Below are 16,069 nucleotides of genomic sequence, written 5' to 3' on the forward strand. Positions count from 1 at the left end.
TAACTAAGTAATCTTAGAAACTTCAACAGATACTACACATTTGATGCTACATATTCTTGATGCTACACCAAGTCTGCTAAATCTATATGATGTTGTAAGTTCATGTTACTTGTTTTGTCATAGTTGATAGAATGGTCTCTGTTGTTGTACTTAGAACTTGGTCCATCACAAGTCTAGGGTTTGTCATCAGTTTTTATTGTATATATCTTTAAGTCTGTTTTGGATATAGTCTTGCATAGAGTCTAGGCCTGTATCAAGAGTGGAAGTCTTTGTCTACTGCTGCAACAAGTCAACAACAAAAGTGACAAGCACACTTAATTTGTATTTATTCATTATTATGCACTTACATGTGTTTTGCAGGCAGAGGTAAGTTGAAGGGCATTTTGTTTTGTTTTGGGATTGGTTTTGCCGGGCAAATTTTGCATGCAGGTAGAAGAAGATTCAAGTACAACATCGAGCAAGAATTCAAGAGCAGAAGTATCAAATCAAAGGAAGCTTTGCAGCGAGACATCCTTGAAGACATGACAACCATCCAAATATTGTGAAGTATTGTTAACGCCAAGAGTCATCATTGTAAAGTTGTAAAAGAGTCATTGATAAAAGAGTCATTTGTAAAAGAGTCATCATTGTAAAGATTGTAAAAGAGTCATTTGTGAAAGAGTCAGTCTGCCTAGAGTTGAAGAGGGGTTGTTGGGAGGTATAGGAGTCACTTTTGGGATGATGTCATGGTTGGGTTGCAGGTCATAGAGTGATTGGGTATTTGGTCAAGTACACGAAAATCATTGTACATCTTATTGTATCGTGGATTGTTGTCCCTGGTTTGGGAATCCACAGTCTTGTCTTATTTCAGTCATTATATGGTGGCAAGGAGGTGCTAGGCAGGTGTATGGAGTCGCCTACAGGTTGGGGCCTGTGAATACTTCAGGGTGGTAAGGTGGTGCTAGGGCGAGTTGTGGCTCGCTAAGGTGCTAGGGCATCCATTTAGTTGATTACTGAAGAAACCAGGGTGTTGGGGCGTCCTTCCAGTGGGAGATGGAGAAGAATGCTTTTCTAGAATTCTAAGAAGTTGTTTCTTCCATTTCAGTTGGGCCTGAAGATTAAAGAATTTACTAGAAAAGCGGTCAGTGGTTTTTGACCTGGAGGGGGTTTTCCACCTAAAATTCTTGTGCCTACTGTGTTCTTTTATTTACTGTTATTACTGCATAAACATTAATAATAAATTATTAATTGAAGATTAACTAATGCTCTGAAAAGATTTAAAAGTGCTAATTGCTAAGGAATATTGATTCACCCCCCCCTCTTAGTATTTCCAACACTTATGACTGGTCCAAATGTCTTTACAGTCATCAAAATGTCTCGTAATATAGTCAATTGTAAATTTGAATAACATAATGGGTTGTCTAGGTCATAATGAACAAAAAGATATGGGGGCAACCGTGATCAATAATCAGACGATATTATACAGAAGACAATCGAATCACAAGTGAAGTTAACTTCAGTCAGCTGTGGAGTTTGAATTGAGGAAGCTACTCTTCAGAACATTGGTGCAAATAGTGGTTTTGTATGGTTGTCGAGTTTGGGGCTTGGGTTTCTCCAAAGGATCCTGGAAAAATAGTTGAGAGAGTTCATAAATGGTTTCTATTAGAGAAACTAGGAGTTAAAATAGAACTCCTTACTCTAGTAAGTAGAAACAGGTTTGTTATCATCACAAGGAGAAGCATGATGCCAATATATGACATATATATATATATATTCTAGATAAATCATATGGAGAAAAAAAGATCACCACACCAAGCAAAGATTGCAACTAATTTGCACCCTCTGCTAAATGATCCATCCATCTCTGCCCCGTTTGATTGTTCATTCTCTCCTCCACGCAAGCCTCCCCTCAGTTCTCCACATGAACCTTTCATAATTCAATATTCAGAAGGCAGACAGGAGTATTGACAGTGCATTGGTGAGAGGGATCACATTGCCATAAGATGCGCAGGAGATCTGCATGGCAAGTACAGTCCAAATCATTGGTATGGTTGTTGCAGGTTTGTGAGGAAAGTAATTGGAATGGGTTTTGTACATTCATGTGAAATGGAAGGTCCATTGTTGAACAAGGTATTTGTCTGAACTCTACTACAGGTGATGAAAGCCATATGATGGAAGGGTTTTGATCTGTTGCAATGTTTAAAATTCAGAATCAGCCTTGGACGGTTGAGACTCGAGAGTCCACTGAGAATCGACTTGGAATTGGACTTGTTTGAATCTTATGACTTGGTTTACTGAAACATACACAAAATATTAAAATTTAATGAAAAAATATATTTTAAAGATTCCAAACTTTACAGACAAAATATGCAAAATTTGCTCATGTGTATACCATTTAAAGGTGAATATATCAAAATGGCACTGAGTGCAATACATATCTGAAACAAAATACATAATGGGTGATAAAGGCCATATGATGAAAGAGTTTTGATTTATAGTTATGTTTTAAAACTTGCAATGAGCCTTGGACAGTGGAGGGTCCTCTCAGACTCAGCTTGGAATTGGATTCGTTTGAGTTTTATGACTTGGTTTACTAAAAAATACACAAAATATTTAAATTTTGATAAAAAAATATATCTTAAAGAATCAAAACAATTAGGGACAAAATATGCAGAGTTTGCTCATGTGTATACCATGTAAGAGTGAATATATCAAAAGGGCACCAAGTGCAACACATATATGAAACAAAATACATAATCAACGAGTCTCTAAACAGCCTTGGGATTCCAAAAAACAAGATGTTCTAAGATATTGGCCTACTACATATCACTAATCAACATGATTAATCATCAAAACTCATCACCACTACTAGAAATGAGATCCTCAGCATGAACTACAGGATTATCCTTTGGTTCAGAGTCCTTAGATTCACCAGATTCCCGAATGACTGTTATAGCAAAATATAGTGACTAGTGCAAGTCCCCATTAGGTGACTTGGACAAAGTGCCACTCTTGGGAGTGTTACCACTGTCACCTCAACAACAACTCCCCTTTGTTTTAATAATGAACACATTTCAACACAGGAGAAACTTCCTTGGTAGGGCTTAGGATCAAATAACCCAAGGATCTTAAGGTGTCTCCCAAGGATCCTACAATGAAAATCTACCAGATAAATGAATAATAAATGTGGATGGAGTAAATTCTAGATTTGGGTTCAAGGTAGCTATGGCTCAATCTAAAGCCTATGGCTGAAAGAGGCTCAGATAGGGTTCCCGAACACACCAAATCAACAACCGAATTAACAAAATACCTAAGGCTGCTGTAAACCAATTTTTTAAATCAGCAATTCATAGAAACAAAACGGTTTATAACATTAACAAATTTAACCTCGGAAATTATGAGTAAACAATGTAAAATGAAGGCTAAATTAAAGAGTAAACTAGGGACTAAGTTACAACAAATTTTGACAGTTGATAAGGCTTATAACAACTAATAAGAGCTTGATGTCAGCCTAGAAAATGGCCGAAAAATGTATTTAAAACATTAATTTCACTTATTTAATACACTTTTCAACAATATCTAAAATGAGGGGAGTAGTTGTTGAGGTGATAGTGGTAACTCTCTCATGTTACTCATTGTCTTGATCATCTAGTGAGTCTTTGCACTATGGTACAAGATTTTGCTGTAACAGGCTGCACCAGATAATGCTTTACACTGCTTCAACAACTCTGTTGACTTTCTCCATCCTTATTCTAATTCTCATATATTCTCCCGACATTTCATTGTGCCTCTTTGAATATTTCTTTTGCACAACTACAATATTGTAAGTTACAACGTGAATGCCCAATTTTTTAGTAATTCCAACATTCTATCCATCTCCTGTGGACAATAGGAGGGAATGAGCTAAGCCCATTGTTAGAACTGGACTGGAATCAGTATAATCGATTAGTTTGGACTGGTATTGGAGGTTTCTTTTTGAAAATGACCTTCCAAAGCAAAATTCACTATTTCATTTGAACAGGTGGAATTAGCTGACTGAAGACAAAAGTGGTCAAAATCAGTCGGTTTGACTGGTTTTGTACTGCTGCATCTCCTCTTCCTGCAGAAAACAAAGAACAAAATAAAAAGTGAAGACAAAATCCCACTACTACTCTAAAACCTACTTTTGATCTATTTAATGATGCCCCCTTTCTATTGTGGATGGACTTATCTTGGATGAATTGAAACCGCTTCCACCACCATAATATACAGATATTGGTGTTGGATGTTCAAGGGTATTGAGTCAAGATGGCATGCATACCCATGTAGAGAATGTAGAGGATCTAGATTCAGATGATTATGTAGTTTGATTTCATTGTAGAGTCCTATAATATTTTTTGTTTGTCTGTCAAATTGTCCGAGTTCTCTATAGATTACATCAGGCTTGACTTGTGGGTTGAGAAACCGCGACCCAGGGGCATCTAAGCCGTCAAAATTACCCGGGGATCGCACCTGACCTGGGCCACACCAGCCCTTAACATGGCTGGATTTTTGCCCACGGAGTTTCGAACCAGAGACCTTCACATCATGGAGTGACTTAACAGTACACCCCATCACTGTCTATTCTATACCCTGTGGGCGTAGAGTCCTATAATATTACTATTTTTTCAGCTATGCAATATTATTATTTTAAATATTTATATTTTTCATCAAAAATTGAATATTTATATAATTTTTGTTTGATTGGTATATTTTTTTCTCAGTTCTAGGCTTTGGGTTTGAGTGTTTTTTTCTCCCTTTTTAACCAGTTTCGGTTGGGGTCTGGTTTTTGGGGTAGATCGATTTGGTTCTGATATAATTGAGCGAAATGGCAGAATCGTATATTGATACTTCTGTGTATCTGTTTCCATTTTCAAGTAAAAAAAAATTCAAATTTTTTATGTAAATATAAGATCTGCTTGTTTAGATGGGGACAAAATTAACTCTTACTCTTGCACTCCTTTCTGATAATCATCTAAAACATTGTAAATAGATTTTAGAATCCAGTTTGTCCTCCTTTCTAGTGTATGATTATTTTGAGTTTCATGTAAGCTTATTCTTAGTGGCACAATTTCTTGGAATTCATAATTTTAAGATGTTGGTTGCATTTCAGTTTGACTATTTGCAGTTGCAATTCTGATGTTATCTTACACTTGTTTCAAGTTTTATAAACACAAATATACCCATTATTTTAATAAACAAGCCCATAATATAAACTCTAGCAGGGATGCTTTTTCCTCTAAATCTGTCTTTATCTCACCTTTTGTGAATTTATTTGCAAATTGCAATTTCTTATTGGTTTGAAGATTACATTTTTAAATATCTCAGGACATTGAAGTTGGGAAAGCAGTGCGCCCACAATTAGCATCAAGAGTGCCAGATGTTGAGACTGCATGGAAAAAGGTATTTGTAATTTTGTGTGACAACTATGCATTTTGTTTAAATCTTTTTGGTATGGTCGTACCGATGTATGTTAGTTGGGTTATTTGACAACCATGATGTTATTTGGAAATATGTAGAATCTATGGATAATTATTTTAGAGGTAAATATTAGAGGTGTTATGTCTTCATGTTTAACAGTTGGTGAATATGAATTCTTAGTTTTTTCATCAGTGTTTACTGGCTGGAACTAAAAAAATAATTAATTGTTCCAGATGCATGGCAAAGAAGTGGTTGTTGAATGCAAATTTGATGGTGACCGCATCCAAATACACAAGAATGGGGATCAAGTCCACTTCTTCTCAAGGTTTTATTTTACATCATGGTTCTTATCAAGTTTCATCTGTATTAAGATGTTTCAACTATTCCATAGTCAGGTCTAGCAAAAACGAAATCTGAATAAATTTTGAGATATTTGGGCATAAAATATCCTTTCAGTACAATTAGGCCCTGTAGTATGAGCTTGCTTCGTAATCTCTTTAGCGCTAGTGATATGAATAGAAATCTAAAAAGTTAAATGATTTTTGTGGACATAATTTATAGAAGTAGGACTTGTATTGGGAACACAACTAAGGATAGCAACCCTATGATGATCCACAGATAGCTCTACTTCAGAGCTCTCCATCTATGCTTTGGTTAGTGCTCTTTCCCATCTAGCATACTTCTTGAGGGAATGTGGGTCATCTATTTTAAGGTACACTAACCATTTTCTGTAATCATGTACTTTCATTTAATGTTTGGGGCATACTAATATGGATCACATGCCAACCTAGATGATTCACCACTCTTGTTGTACCCTTGTTCCCAGACTTCACTTGGGAGATTATCTTTTGCCCCTAGTCAAGTGTGACCTCCCTTGGGGCCCTTTTCTTCCACTATTTGGAGGCGCACTAATGGGAACCACTGATTAATATAGTGTGCCCAAGGTAATGCATACTTACCACCTTCCATGTCCCTCATATTTCTACCTCCATTCTTTTGGTTGAGTGTCATTATTCATTGGGACTAACACCATATATATGAATCTTTGAGTTAGGGCCTAATTTTTTTTCCCTAAGAGGTTGTTTCAGCTGAAAGAAAGATAAAAGCATATGAAGCCACAAATGAAAGAAAATGCAAAATGCAAAAGATGGCTGGGACATTGAATAAATGTTTGGGCAAGAGCTTAGCATGAGGTCTACCCACCTCATCACCTTCCTAAGCATTCCGTGCTTTACCTAAATAAAGGAAATTTTTAATGTCCCAACCCCAATGAGTGATAAATTGCTACATCTTTAAGGAGCACTGGAAAATCATAAAGCAAGCTAGGGCGCCTAAGCTATGCAAGAAAGAAAGACAAATCATTTGTTAGTTTTTCTTAAACCCAACAAAATGATTTAATGCGCCAGTAAATTTTTATGCCCATAACTTAATTTTTGTAGAAAACTCAAATCTAAACTCATACACAGGAAATACTGCTGAGCTTCTAAAAGATCTACACAGTGGAAACAAAAATCAAGCACTTTAAATTTTGACACAACTTTTTACCTTGGAAACTGTTAAAATTGACAACTAGGGCCAAACTCCATGTGGGTCATCTTATTTATGGCAGCAGATATTTTTCTTAGATCCCTCTCATCGAGAGGTGTAGGATTGATCTAAAGATCATCCGATTCCGATAAGTATTCATGGAGTTATGAATTTATTTGTGTTGTAAGACAATTCGTCAAGGTCGGCCAGCAACTAAATAACACCCACATGTGTTCAATGTTTTAGTATAAAAGCTGGTGACTCGATAGTCATTTCTACACACTTCTCTCTTGATTTCTTTCCACTTGTCTTGGGTTTTAGTGTGAGAGAAATCTAGGAGGAAGAAGCCCTAGGCATTGGAGGAAAAGAGGCTGCCCTAACCGCAGGAAAGAAGACAGGCCAGCGAAGCTATGGAAGGGATCTACGTTGACCTAAAGGAGCTAATGGAAGAAGTTTAATGCAGCTATGGAGGAGGCCTTAACAAGCCCTAGCCGCAGTCCTAAAGCAGCCCTAACACTATCCTAAACAAGCCCTAGACGCTGTCCTAAACAAGCCCTAGATGCAGTCTTAGCATGACCCTAGTAACCTAGAGGACACAGTTAAGAAGGAGGGTTATAATCGGCCCTAGACGCAGTCAAGGAGGGTTATGACATGCCCTAGCCGCAACATATGGAGGCAGGAACATGTTAAAGAAGAACTGTTTCAGGGTCATTTTTAGGATGACAGAGATGACACATGGAGCTGTAGGTGCCTCCTCAAACAACGAGGTCACTTACCTTGCAAAGAAAGGAAGGCCACATAATTTAAGGTGGGTTTTGGCATGATCATTGGGCTGTTGTAGGTTACAGGAGGATGCCCTAACCAGTGACCAGAACTCTGCCCATGGACAACAGTATGGCAAACATGGAATAACAACAACAGTGGGACAACAGTGCTAGCAGCAATGGCATAGTGCAATGATGGCACAATTGGGATAGCAAGCTATGATGGGACAACAACAATACAAATGGGACAACAAGGCTATGATGCTTGGTGGAGCAAGCAAATGGGACAGCAGTGGCTAGCATGGTGCAACAATGGCACATGGAACAACAGTGGCTAGCATGGTGCAGCAATAGCACATGGAACAACTGTGGTAGCATGGTGCAACAATGGCACATGGGATAGCAGTGGCAACATAAGGTGCAACAGTATGATGTGTGCAGTATGGTCATGAGGTCCAACATAGTGATGATGGGTGCAGTATGGTGCAACACAGTGAGGTGCAGCATGATGACGAGATGCAACACAACGATAGGTGAAGGAGTCACCTTGCAGAATCAGTTGAAGCAGCATGTCTTCAACTGAGTTCAACCGTCTCATGTATTATCTTCTTAGAGATGATCTATGCTCTTATTTAGATAAGTCAAAGTGTTGACTTTTGTTGTAAATGTACTATCTCTCTCCCTCTTTGCTGAACTATTGAAGAACATATAAGAAGAATTGATCAAGGATTTCCCCACATTGGGGTTTGTCCTTGGCTAGTGCTACATGTTGTGTCCTCTTGTCTTGGCTTGTCTTCTGCGATCTATGTTTATGTTCTATCTACAGTTTACTTTAATGCTGATGTGATTGCTAATTTGGAAAAGTTATTGAGCCAACTGTGAAAATTGAAATAAATTGCTCTAAGCATAGAACATACCTAAAATTAACAGAAACCCAACTTGGGAAAAGCAACATTCGTATTTGTTTTAATCTGAGCTTGTAGAGAAAAATTAGAAATTTATTGCAACTACAAAACTTGTCCTAGTTCCTTGGAAATTGAGCCAAACAGATCTGTCTAGATCTGGATGTCAAGCAACAAATTGTTGCCTTGATCTGCATGCCAAGCAACAAACTACTGCCTTGATTTGCATGCCAACAATACCTAGATCTACGTGCCAAATTGCTCCCTCGATCTATGTGCCAATAGTGCCTTGATCTGTGTGTTGTTATACTCCTCGATTTCTATGTGTAGATCTTTGTGCAACCCTCTCACATGTGAGGCCTGTCTCAGTTTGAATGCTACCTTTTTCCTCTTCTTTTGTTCACTTGTTGCTCTTAGGCATGCATGCTAACTTCCTTGAAGTGCGTGCTGCCTTTGGGATTCATGCCATGATCTCTCCAAGCAATTACTTTTATAATTTTTCCCAACCTCATAATCCACAAAATCAACCTTGTATTAATGAAATCATCCTCGTGATTCACAAGCTCGTAATTCACGATGAGATCTATGGATGAGATTAAATCTCATCAACTCCTTAGATCTAATGGTCATGATTTAATCATAAAGTCACTTGAATGTACTTTATAATAAATCATTACTTTAGCCAACATTAATTAATTAAATTAATTAATGTGCTTTTACATATGAAAAATAAAAAGTCACTTTGCTAGTGAAGTTTGTCGAACATCTTCTGCATGTAAGTATGGGGGTTTACACAGTGCATTATATTAGATATCATTTTGGGATTCAACTGTGTTAAGTAAGTCATTCACGTATGACCATTTCCATGAGAGATAGTCGTAACCGACTAATTTCTCATGATTTTTGAATAGTTCACTTAGCACTCATTGCATCGGGTGATGCTCACAGGGGTGAAGAAGTGGGATTGAAACTAGTGAAATGAATCACATAGCATCAATCATCACTTCCGGGGCTTGCACCCGGTAACCAGGACTTCCCAGGAGGTCACCCATCCCAGAACTCCTCTGGCTCAAGCGCGCTTAACTGTGGAGTTTTCCCCACAATCAAGCCCACTTAGCTTGCTACCCCATTTGCAAAACCTTAGCAAGTATTGTGCCTCATGAACCATTCAAGTAGAGATCCCTTGACTCTATTTTGAATTTATACACAGTGCATTATATTAGATATCATTTTGGGATTCAACTGTGTTAAGTAAGTCATTCACGTATGACCATTTCCATGAGAGATAGTCGTAACCGACTAATTTCTCATGATTTTTGAATAGTTCACTTAGCACTCATTGCATCGGGTGATGCTCACATGCTCGACACTAAGCTTATGCAAGATCACTTGTCCAAGCTACCAAAATTTAGTAGTCCCTCTTAGTGAGAAAAGTGTTCTGCATCACTCCCAACTTATCTTTGAAGAAGACGAACTTGCCTTTCATTAAGGCCATTGTGAGGATGTCTGCCACCTGCTCATCTGTAGATACATACTGTAGCTTCACTGTCCCTTTTTGCACATAGTCCCGGATGAAGTGATACTCGATTTCTATGTGTTTCGACGTATCATGAATCATTGGATTTTCTGGGAGCTTGATGCAGCTCTGATTGTCACAATGTATCACGATCGGCTCAACTCCTGATCAAATAGCCCTATGAGTAACTTCTGAAGTCAAATGGCCTCGCATGATGCCAAGTTGGCTGCCATGTACTTAGCCTCTGTAGAACTCCGTGCAACTAACTTCTGTTACCTATTGAACCAAGAAACGATTTCAGATCCCAAGCTGAAACAACAACTTGAAGTACTTTTCCTGTCAACTACGTTGCCTCAACAATCAACATCTGTATAACCCACTAGATTCACTTCATCTCCCTAGATATAGCTCAATCCATACTCAACTATTCCACGTAGATATCTTAGGACATGTTTTGCTACTACCCAGTGCACTCGCTTTGACTCAACCATAAACCGACTAAATGTATTGACAACAAAACATATATCTATTCTAGTATTAACCAGATACATAAGTGTAATGTCCCAAATAGATAAATTTCTAATAATTTCGGGATATTATAAAATGTTCCGTTATTTTATTTTTGAAAATTCACAACAACAAAATTCTCAACAAATTGCAGAAATAATCAAAATGAGAAACCATGCCAATTTAGAGAGAAACAAAACAAATACTAGAACTAAACTTTATTTATATAATATATGTTGTTACAATAGAAATAATTGAGAGAGAAAAAAAAAGAAATGAAGCATCAGTTGAGGATTTGAATGATCCTCACTCCAACATCGCTGAAGCTCTGTGAAATTTCTTGGTGGAATCTCCTCAAGGGTGTTGGGTTTTCGTCCAACACACAACAGTAAACTCGGGGTTTCCGTCCTGGGGCTTAACTAAAGCTGGGAACTCCATTCTCCAACCCTCACTACAACAATGCCAAACCAAGATGTCCCAAATGATCTCCTTCTCCTCCTTTTAAAGACTCGATAGATAGATCTCCAATCTTCTAGAAGTATTTTATTTTGATTATTTTAATATTATTCTAGAAGTTCCTCCCTTGATTCCATCTGAGTGACTTCACTTTATTTCACTTAAGTCACTTTTGGCCTTTTTCCTTCAATTAATCATTTTCCCCTTCTTTTATTTAATTAAGTGACTAATTAAGGACACTTTTAATCTGGGAAAATGGTAAATCGCTATACTTTATATCTTTCTTCCTTGATTATTGCTTTATTTCTGGTCAGCCTTTTGTCTTTGTATCTTTTGCTTGATTATAATCGTTTCTTCCGTGACCTCCTAATGAGGTTTGCAAGTACATCGTGAAGGTTGCCAAGGCTTTGGCAGCAGATCGAAGCATCGGGAAGAACAAAGCAAAATTTGTGGCAAGAGGATTTTCTTAGGATCAAGCATAAACTTAAGCTAGAATGGTTTTTGCTCAAGAGGGAGAAATTGTACTAACATCTAGAACCATGCCAGATGACCGGAAGAGCTCCTAGTTCAGAGGGAGCATACATGCCAACAATTTTGAAGGATGCCATGATGGAAGAAATTGTGCAGAGTCCTGAGGAGATGTCACGTAGTGACATCCAAGAGGTTTTCAAGACCAACGTTGACTTTTTGGAGTGGTTTGACTTGGGATTTTGGAACTGTTTTGGAGGCTGGATTTCTCTGTGGAGATATCAAACTTTTCTAGGCTCTTTGACCTTGGTTGACTGTAGTTTTGCAACTAGGGTTTCAACAGACTTTGACTTTGTCTTTGATCGATTTTGTAGGGCTGTTTTGGAACTGTTTTGACTGCATTTTGACCAACATTCAAGGCCACATTTTTGGACAGTTGAGCAAGCTCTTTTAGAGGCAAGTTGATTGTTGACCGTTGACCACTTGGGACTTTTGCTATTTTTGTTGATTTTGATCAGAATTGCAGATTTGTCTTGTTGACCAGATTTGATTATTGGGCTCATCATTTGGATATTGATTGGTTGGTTTTGTTTGATAGTCAAAGATTTGAGTTTGACTCTTGATTGATGAATTCGAACATTGTAATCTCTCTGTTGAACATTTTATGACAATCTAATAAAAGAAGAATTTGAAAGGGTTTTCCCCCTTGTGGGGTTTGAATTTGAAAGAATTTGAGCAAATCTTGTGTCTCTTGTTATTGCTCTTGATTGTCTTCTATTGTACATTTCATTTGCTGTTCTATTACAATTGCTATTTATCATTGGAAGATTAAATTTGATTGCTAAATTGAAGAAAAGATTGGGCTAAGTGATTGTAATAACATGGAACAATGGAAAATTAACATGTCTTTTTGTGATCTTTACTGTTTTCGTTGCATTCACTGTTGAATTTTCTGAAGTGTAATTATTCAGTGATACAAAGGGCATAAATACTAATTGAAACTCAATAGGAAGTAATTACTTGGCAAAAAATTGTATCTACTATACATCTTGGAGAAAGTTCAACAAAGGCAACAGTAGAAACCGAAGGATTTGCGATGCTTGCAGAAACGTTTGATTTGTTTAGTCCAAGAAATGTCCGCAACACCTATTTGCCCATGATGAGCTAGACCACCTGAAGATGAATTTGAATGCAACAATTGAGGTAATCATAAGAAAGGACATTCAAATATGTGGTGACCTTGGACAATGCTCTTCACTACCGGAAAAAAGATACATCGGTAAGTGAGAATGATATAGGAATTGGGGGCACTAATGCATGGAGAATGAGTACACTCACAAACAAAACTTGTATTGCCTTCTTATTTGATGCAAGCAATCAATAGCCTAGTAAAATCCAAGCAGGGACAGTGGGAATCTCATTAATCCATTCATGCATGTCACTAATTCAGACCGTTGTGAGGCTTGCTCTTCCAGGGACATGGGATTCTCAAGTGTGTGAATTCATAAATTTTAGGAGAAATATAACATGCCTAAAGTGTGATTATAAGCAACCAAAGGATAACCATATGCATAATGCCAAGCAAGTTTGGAAGGATTATTAGACTGATGCTATGAGTGATTTTCACTGTTCAGTAGTCCATGTTTTTGGAGCGGAAGTTACGAAATCCAGTTAGGACAACAAACCCTTCGAATGCTTGGAATGATGAATATATGATCATGGTTCTATAAGCGATGATGATTTGCTCACTATTGCAAAGTAGGAGTAGGGGTTGTGGCATTAATAATGGCCATTTTGATTTTGATGACTTCTATATGGATGGAGGTAGAAGTGGAAGCACAATTGGTAGAAAGAAAGAACATAATGAGAGGAAAATATTTAGTCGTAGGGATCCATGAGTGGATAAGAAGTTGCGATCTTCCATTGCTAAAGCAAATTGCTTTCAAGACTTGGATTTAGATGATGATGATGTTTCAAACTTGAATTTAGATGACAATGGTGATGATGTTGCTGCGTCTGTTGATTATAATTGGGGAAAAGGAAAGTAGTGGAAGCATCTCTGAAAGATATGGTAGAGATTCTAATAGTGCTAGAGAAAATGGCAGGCTTACAGTTGTGATGAGGATGGGTGGTTTGGAGGTGATTAGAGGAAGGAGTATGGGTCATTTGAGAAATCCTCATTCTTGAAACCAATAAGAGAGAAGAGCAGTTTCAAAATCTTTGGTGACTGGATTTGTTCGAATTAGAGGACGAACAACCTTAGACATTTAAATTTACGCTGAGAGGAGAGGAAGCTCTGATCATGTCAAGGGAGAAGAAAATTGATAGGCTATTGAATTTGTTGCAGGGTGGGCACCATTGTAGGAAGTAGAGGAACGAATATGGGTCATTTGAGAAATCCTCATTCTTGAAACCAATAAGAGAGAAGAGCAGTTTCAAAAGCTTTGGTGACGTGGATTTGGATGATAACGATGAGGATGATGTGTTTGAATTAGAGGACGAACAACCTTAGACATTTAAATTTAAGCCGAGAGGAGAGGAAGCTTTGATCATGTTAAGGGAGAAGAAAAATGATAGGCTATTGAATTTGTTGTAGGGTGGGCATTATTGTAGGAAGCAGAGGAATGAAACAGGGACTAGGTTGAAGTCTTCATAGTTTAACAAGGGAGCTAGGCTAATACAACAAATGTATGTTGGGGTATTCTTTTGGCATATTTAGGATCATAGTATTGATGTCCCAAATTTGCTATTGCTTGAGGACAAGCAAAATCGGTAACGGGGGGCTAAATTGTCCTCTTCTAACTAAATTATCCAAGGAAGGACAAATTAACCTATCTAACCCCATAGGCTATAGTAAATTGTAAAGGTGGAAACCCATTATTTAATGTTATTGGTGTAACATTAGATAATTTGGGTTAAATGGAGGAAAACTTGGAATAAACCCCAAATTTGGGGCAAATGGAGGGAAACTTGTTAGCCACTTAAATTCAAATTTAGGAGGAAAGACTCCAAAGGGAATCTATAAAAAGGAGGAGAATCATTTTAATCATCATGGATTGTGGATCTTTCCGATTTTTGAGTTGAGGGTCTTGGAGAGTTTTAAGACCCCTTTTCTCTGATTGGTTTCAATGGTGAAAGGTTCTACCCTAGCCAATCCGTTCTCTCTACTTTGTTTAGAATAATTTCTAAGGCAACGTTCATCTATCTTATGATAACAAGGGTTTTGAGGCAACGCATTTGTAAAAGCGAGGATTCTAGGGCATGATCTGAGACAATGAAGGGTTTTGAGGCTAGGATTAAAGTAGCGAAGTGTTCCTAAGATAAAATCTAAGGCAACAAGGGTTTCTGTGACTTTGCCTGAGGCAATGACCCATCTTGAGGTAGTTTGACAATGCATTAATTTCTGGGCTAAATTTGTGGTAGCGATGTTTCTTGGGTTGGATCTGAGGCAGCAAGGGGTTTTTAAGGTTCAATTGTGATAGTGGGTCACACTTGAAGGACCCCTCTATTACAACGAGGGTCTGAATAGACCCTATTGTGGTTAAAGGCTACTCCTGTAGGATTCCTTATGGCATCAACACACCATTAATGTCAAATATGTGGTGACAGAATACCCCTTGAGGCCTTGTCGATGATTGTTGACCCTACGTGAGCAATTCCTTGGCAACTTATTATCTTTGTGACGATAGAGGCATTCCTAAGGACAATCTTATTGATGTTAGTAGCATCAAAAGGTCTTCTACAATTGCTTGGTGTTATACATGTGGAAGACATTGTTTGCCTCTTCTAGTGATTTATGTCTTCTTTCCTAAGTTTAACTTAGGAAAGTTATGGTAATTAAAGTCAATTAATTATTGTGGACTATTGGGTTACTTTCTAAGAATAAATAATTTAATTGGGGTTAGGGATTTGGACTTAATGAAGATTATAAATGGAGGCTAGTGATGGAGGTGAAGACACAATGAAGAGCACAAGTGTGTGAGTGAGTCATCACGAGAGAGCGTGATTTTCTTTGTAGCGTGAGTGGCTTAGTGACCAGTGTGTAGAGAAGGAAGAAGTGCGAGTGGGTTTGAGCGAATCCAAGAGGGATAGGTTAGAGGAGATTGTAGGGTTGAGTTGCCGGAAGGAGATTATGTTTGTTTGAAAGGGGCTGAGTCCCAGGGGTTTTCCACTGCGGATTAGTGGCAGGGCAAAAATCGAGTTGCTGGAGGGTGCAAATTTGGTTTCTAGAGGCCATTTTCTTCAAGTGATTTCATTTGGAGGCAGATTTCCTTGAGGCCAAGTTTACTTGGGCTGAATTCATTCCGAGGGAGCCGAGTTGCAGGTCCCAGATTGTATTTTTCCTTGTAGCTCTATGGGTCGAAAAACCTAGATTTTCCAAATAATGAAATGTCAGGGAATTGTTTGTGGGGTAATTAATTTTGAAATGTATGATTAATCTCTTTGGTTGATTTCTATTGCATATTTTTAATTCTAGAAGTTAAAGATACCAATGCATTTATTTTTCGGTG

At 37.8% G+C, this 16,069-nt stretch overlaps 1 protein-coding gene across 1 annotated transcript in view; it reads left to right on the plus strand.

Moving 5' to 3' along the window:
- Positions 1–16,069, plus strand: part of ATLIG4 (DNA ligase IV) — a 495,731-nt gene that overhangs the window by 119,781 nt on the left and 359,881 nt on the right. Inside the window, exons 5-6 of the mRNA XM_089428338.1 lie at positions 5,326–5,400; positions 5,652–5,743. Of these exons, the coding sequence (XP_089284464.1) occupies positions 5,326–5,400; positions 5,652–5,743 (167 nt within the window). The remainder of the gene's footprint in view (positions 1–5,325; positions 5,401–5,651; positions 5,744–16,069) is intronic.

This window comes from Pinus tabuliformis, chromosome 4_2 (assembly GCF_031772625.1).
Source record: "Pinus tabuliformis cultivar Carrire ecotype Pingquan chromosome 4_2, CPIR1, whole genome shotgun sequence".
Taxonomy (NCBI): domain Eukaryota; kingdom Viridiplantae; phylum Streptophyta; class Pinopsida; order Pinales; family Pinaceae; genus Pinus; species Pinus tabuliformis.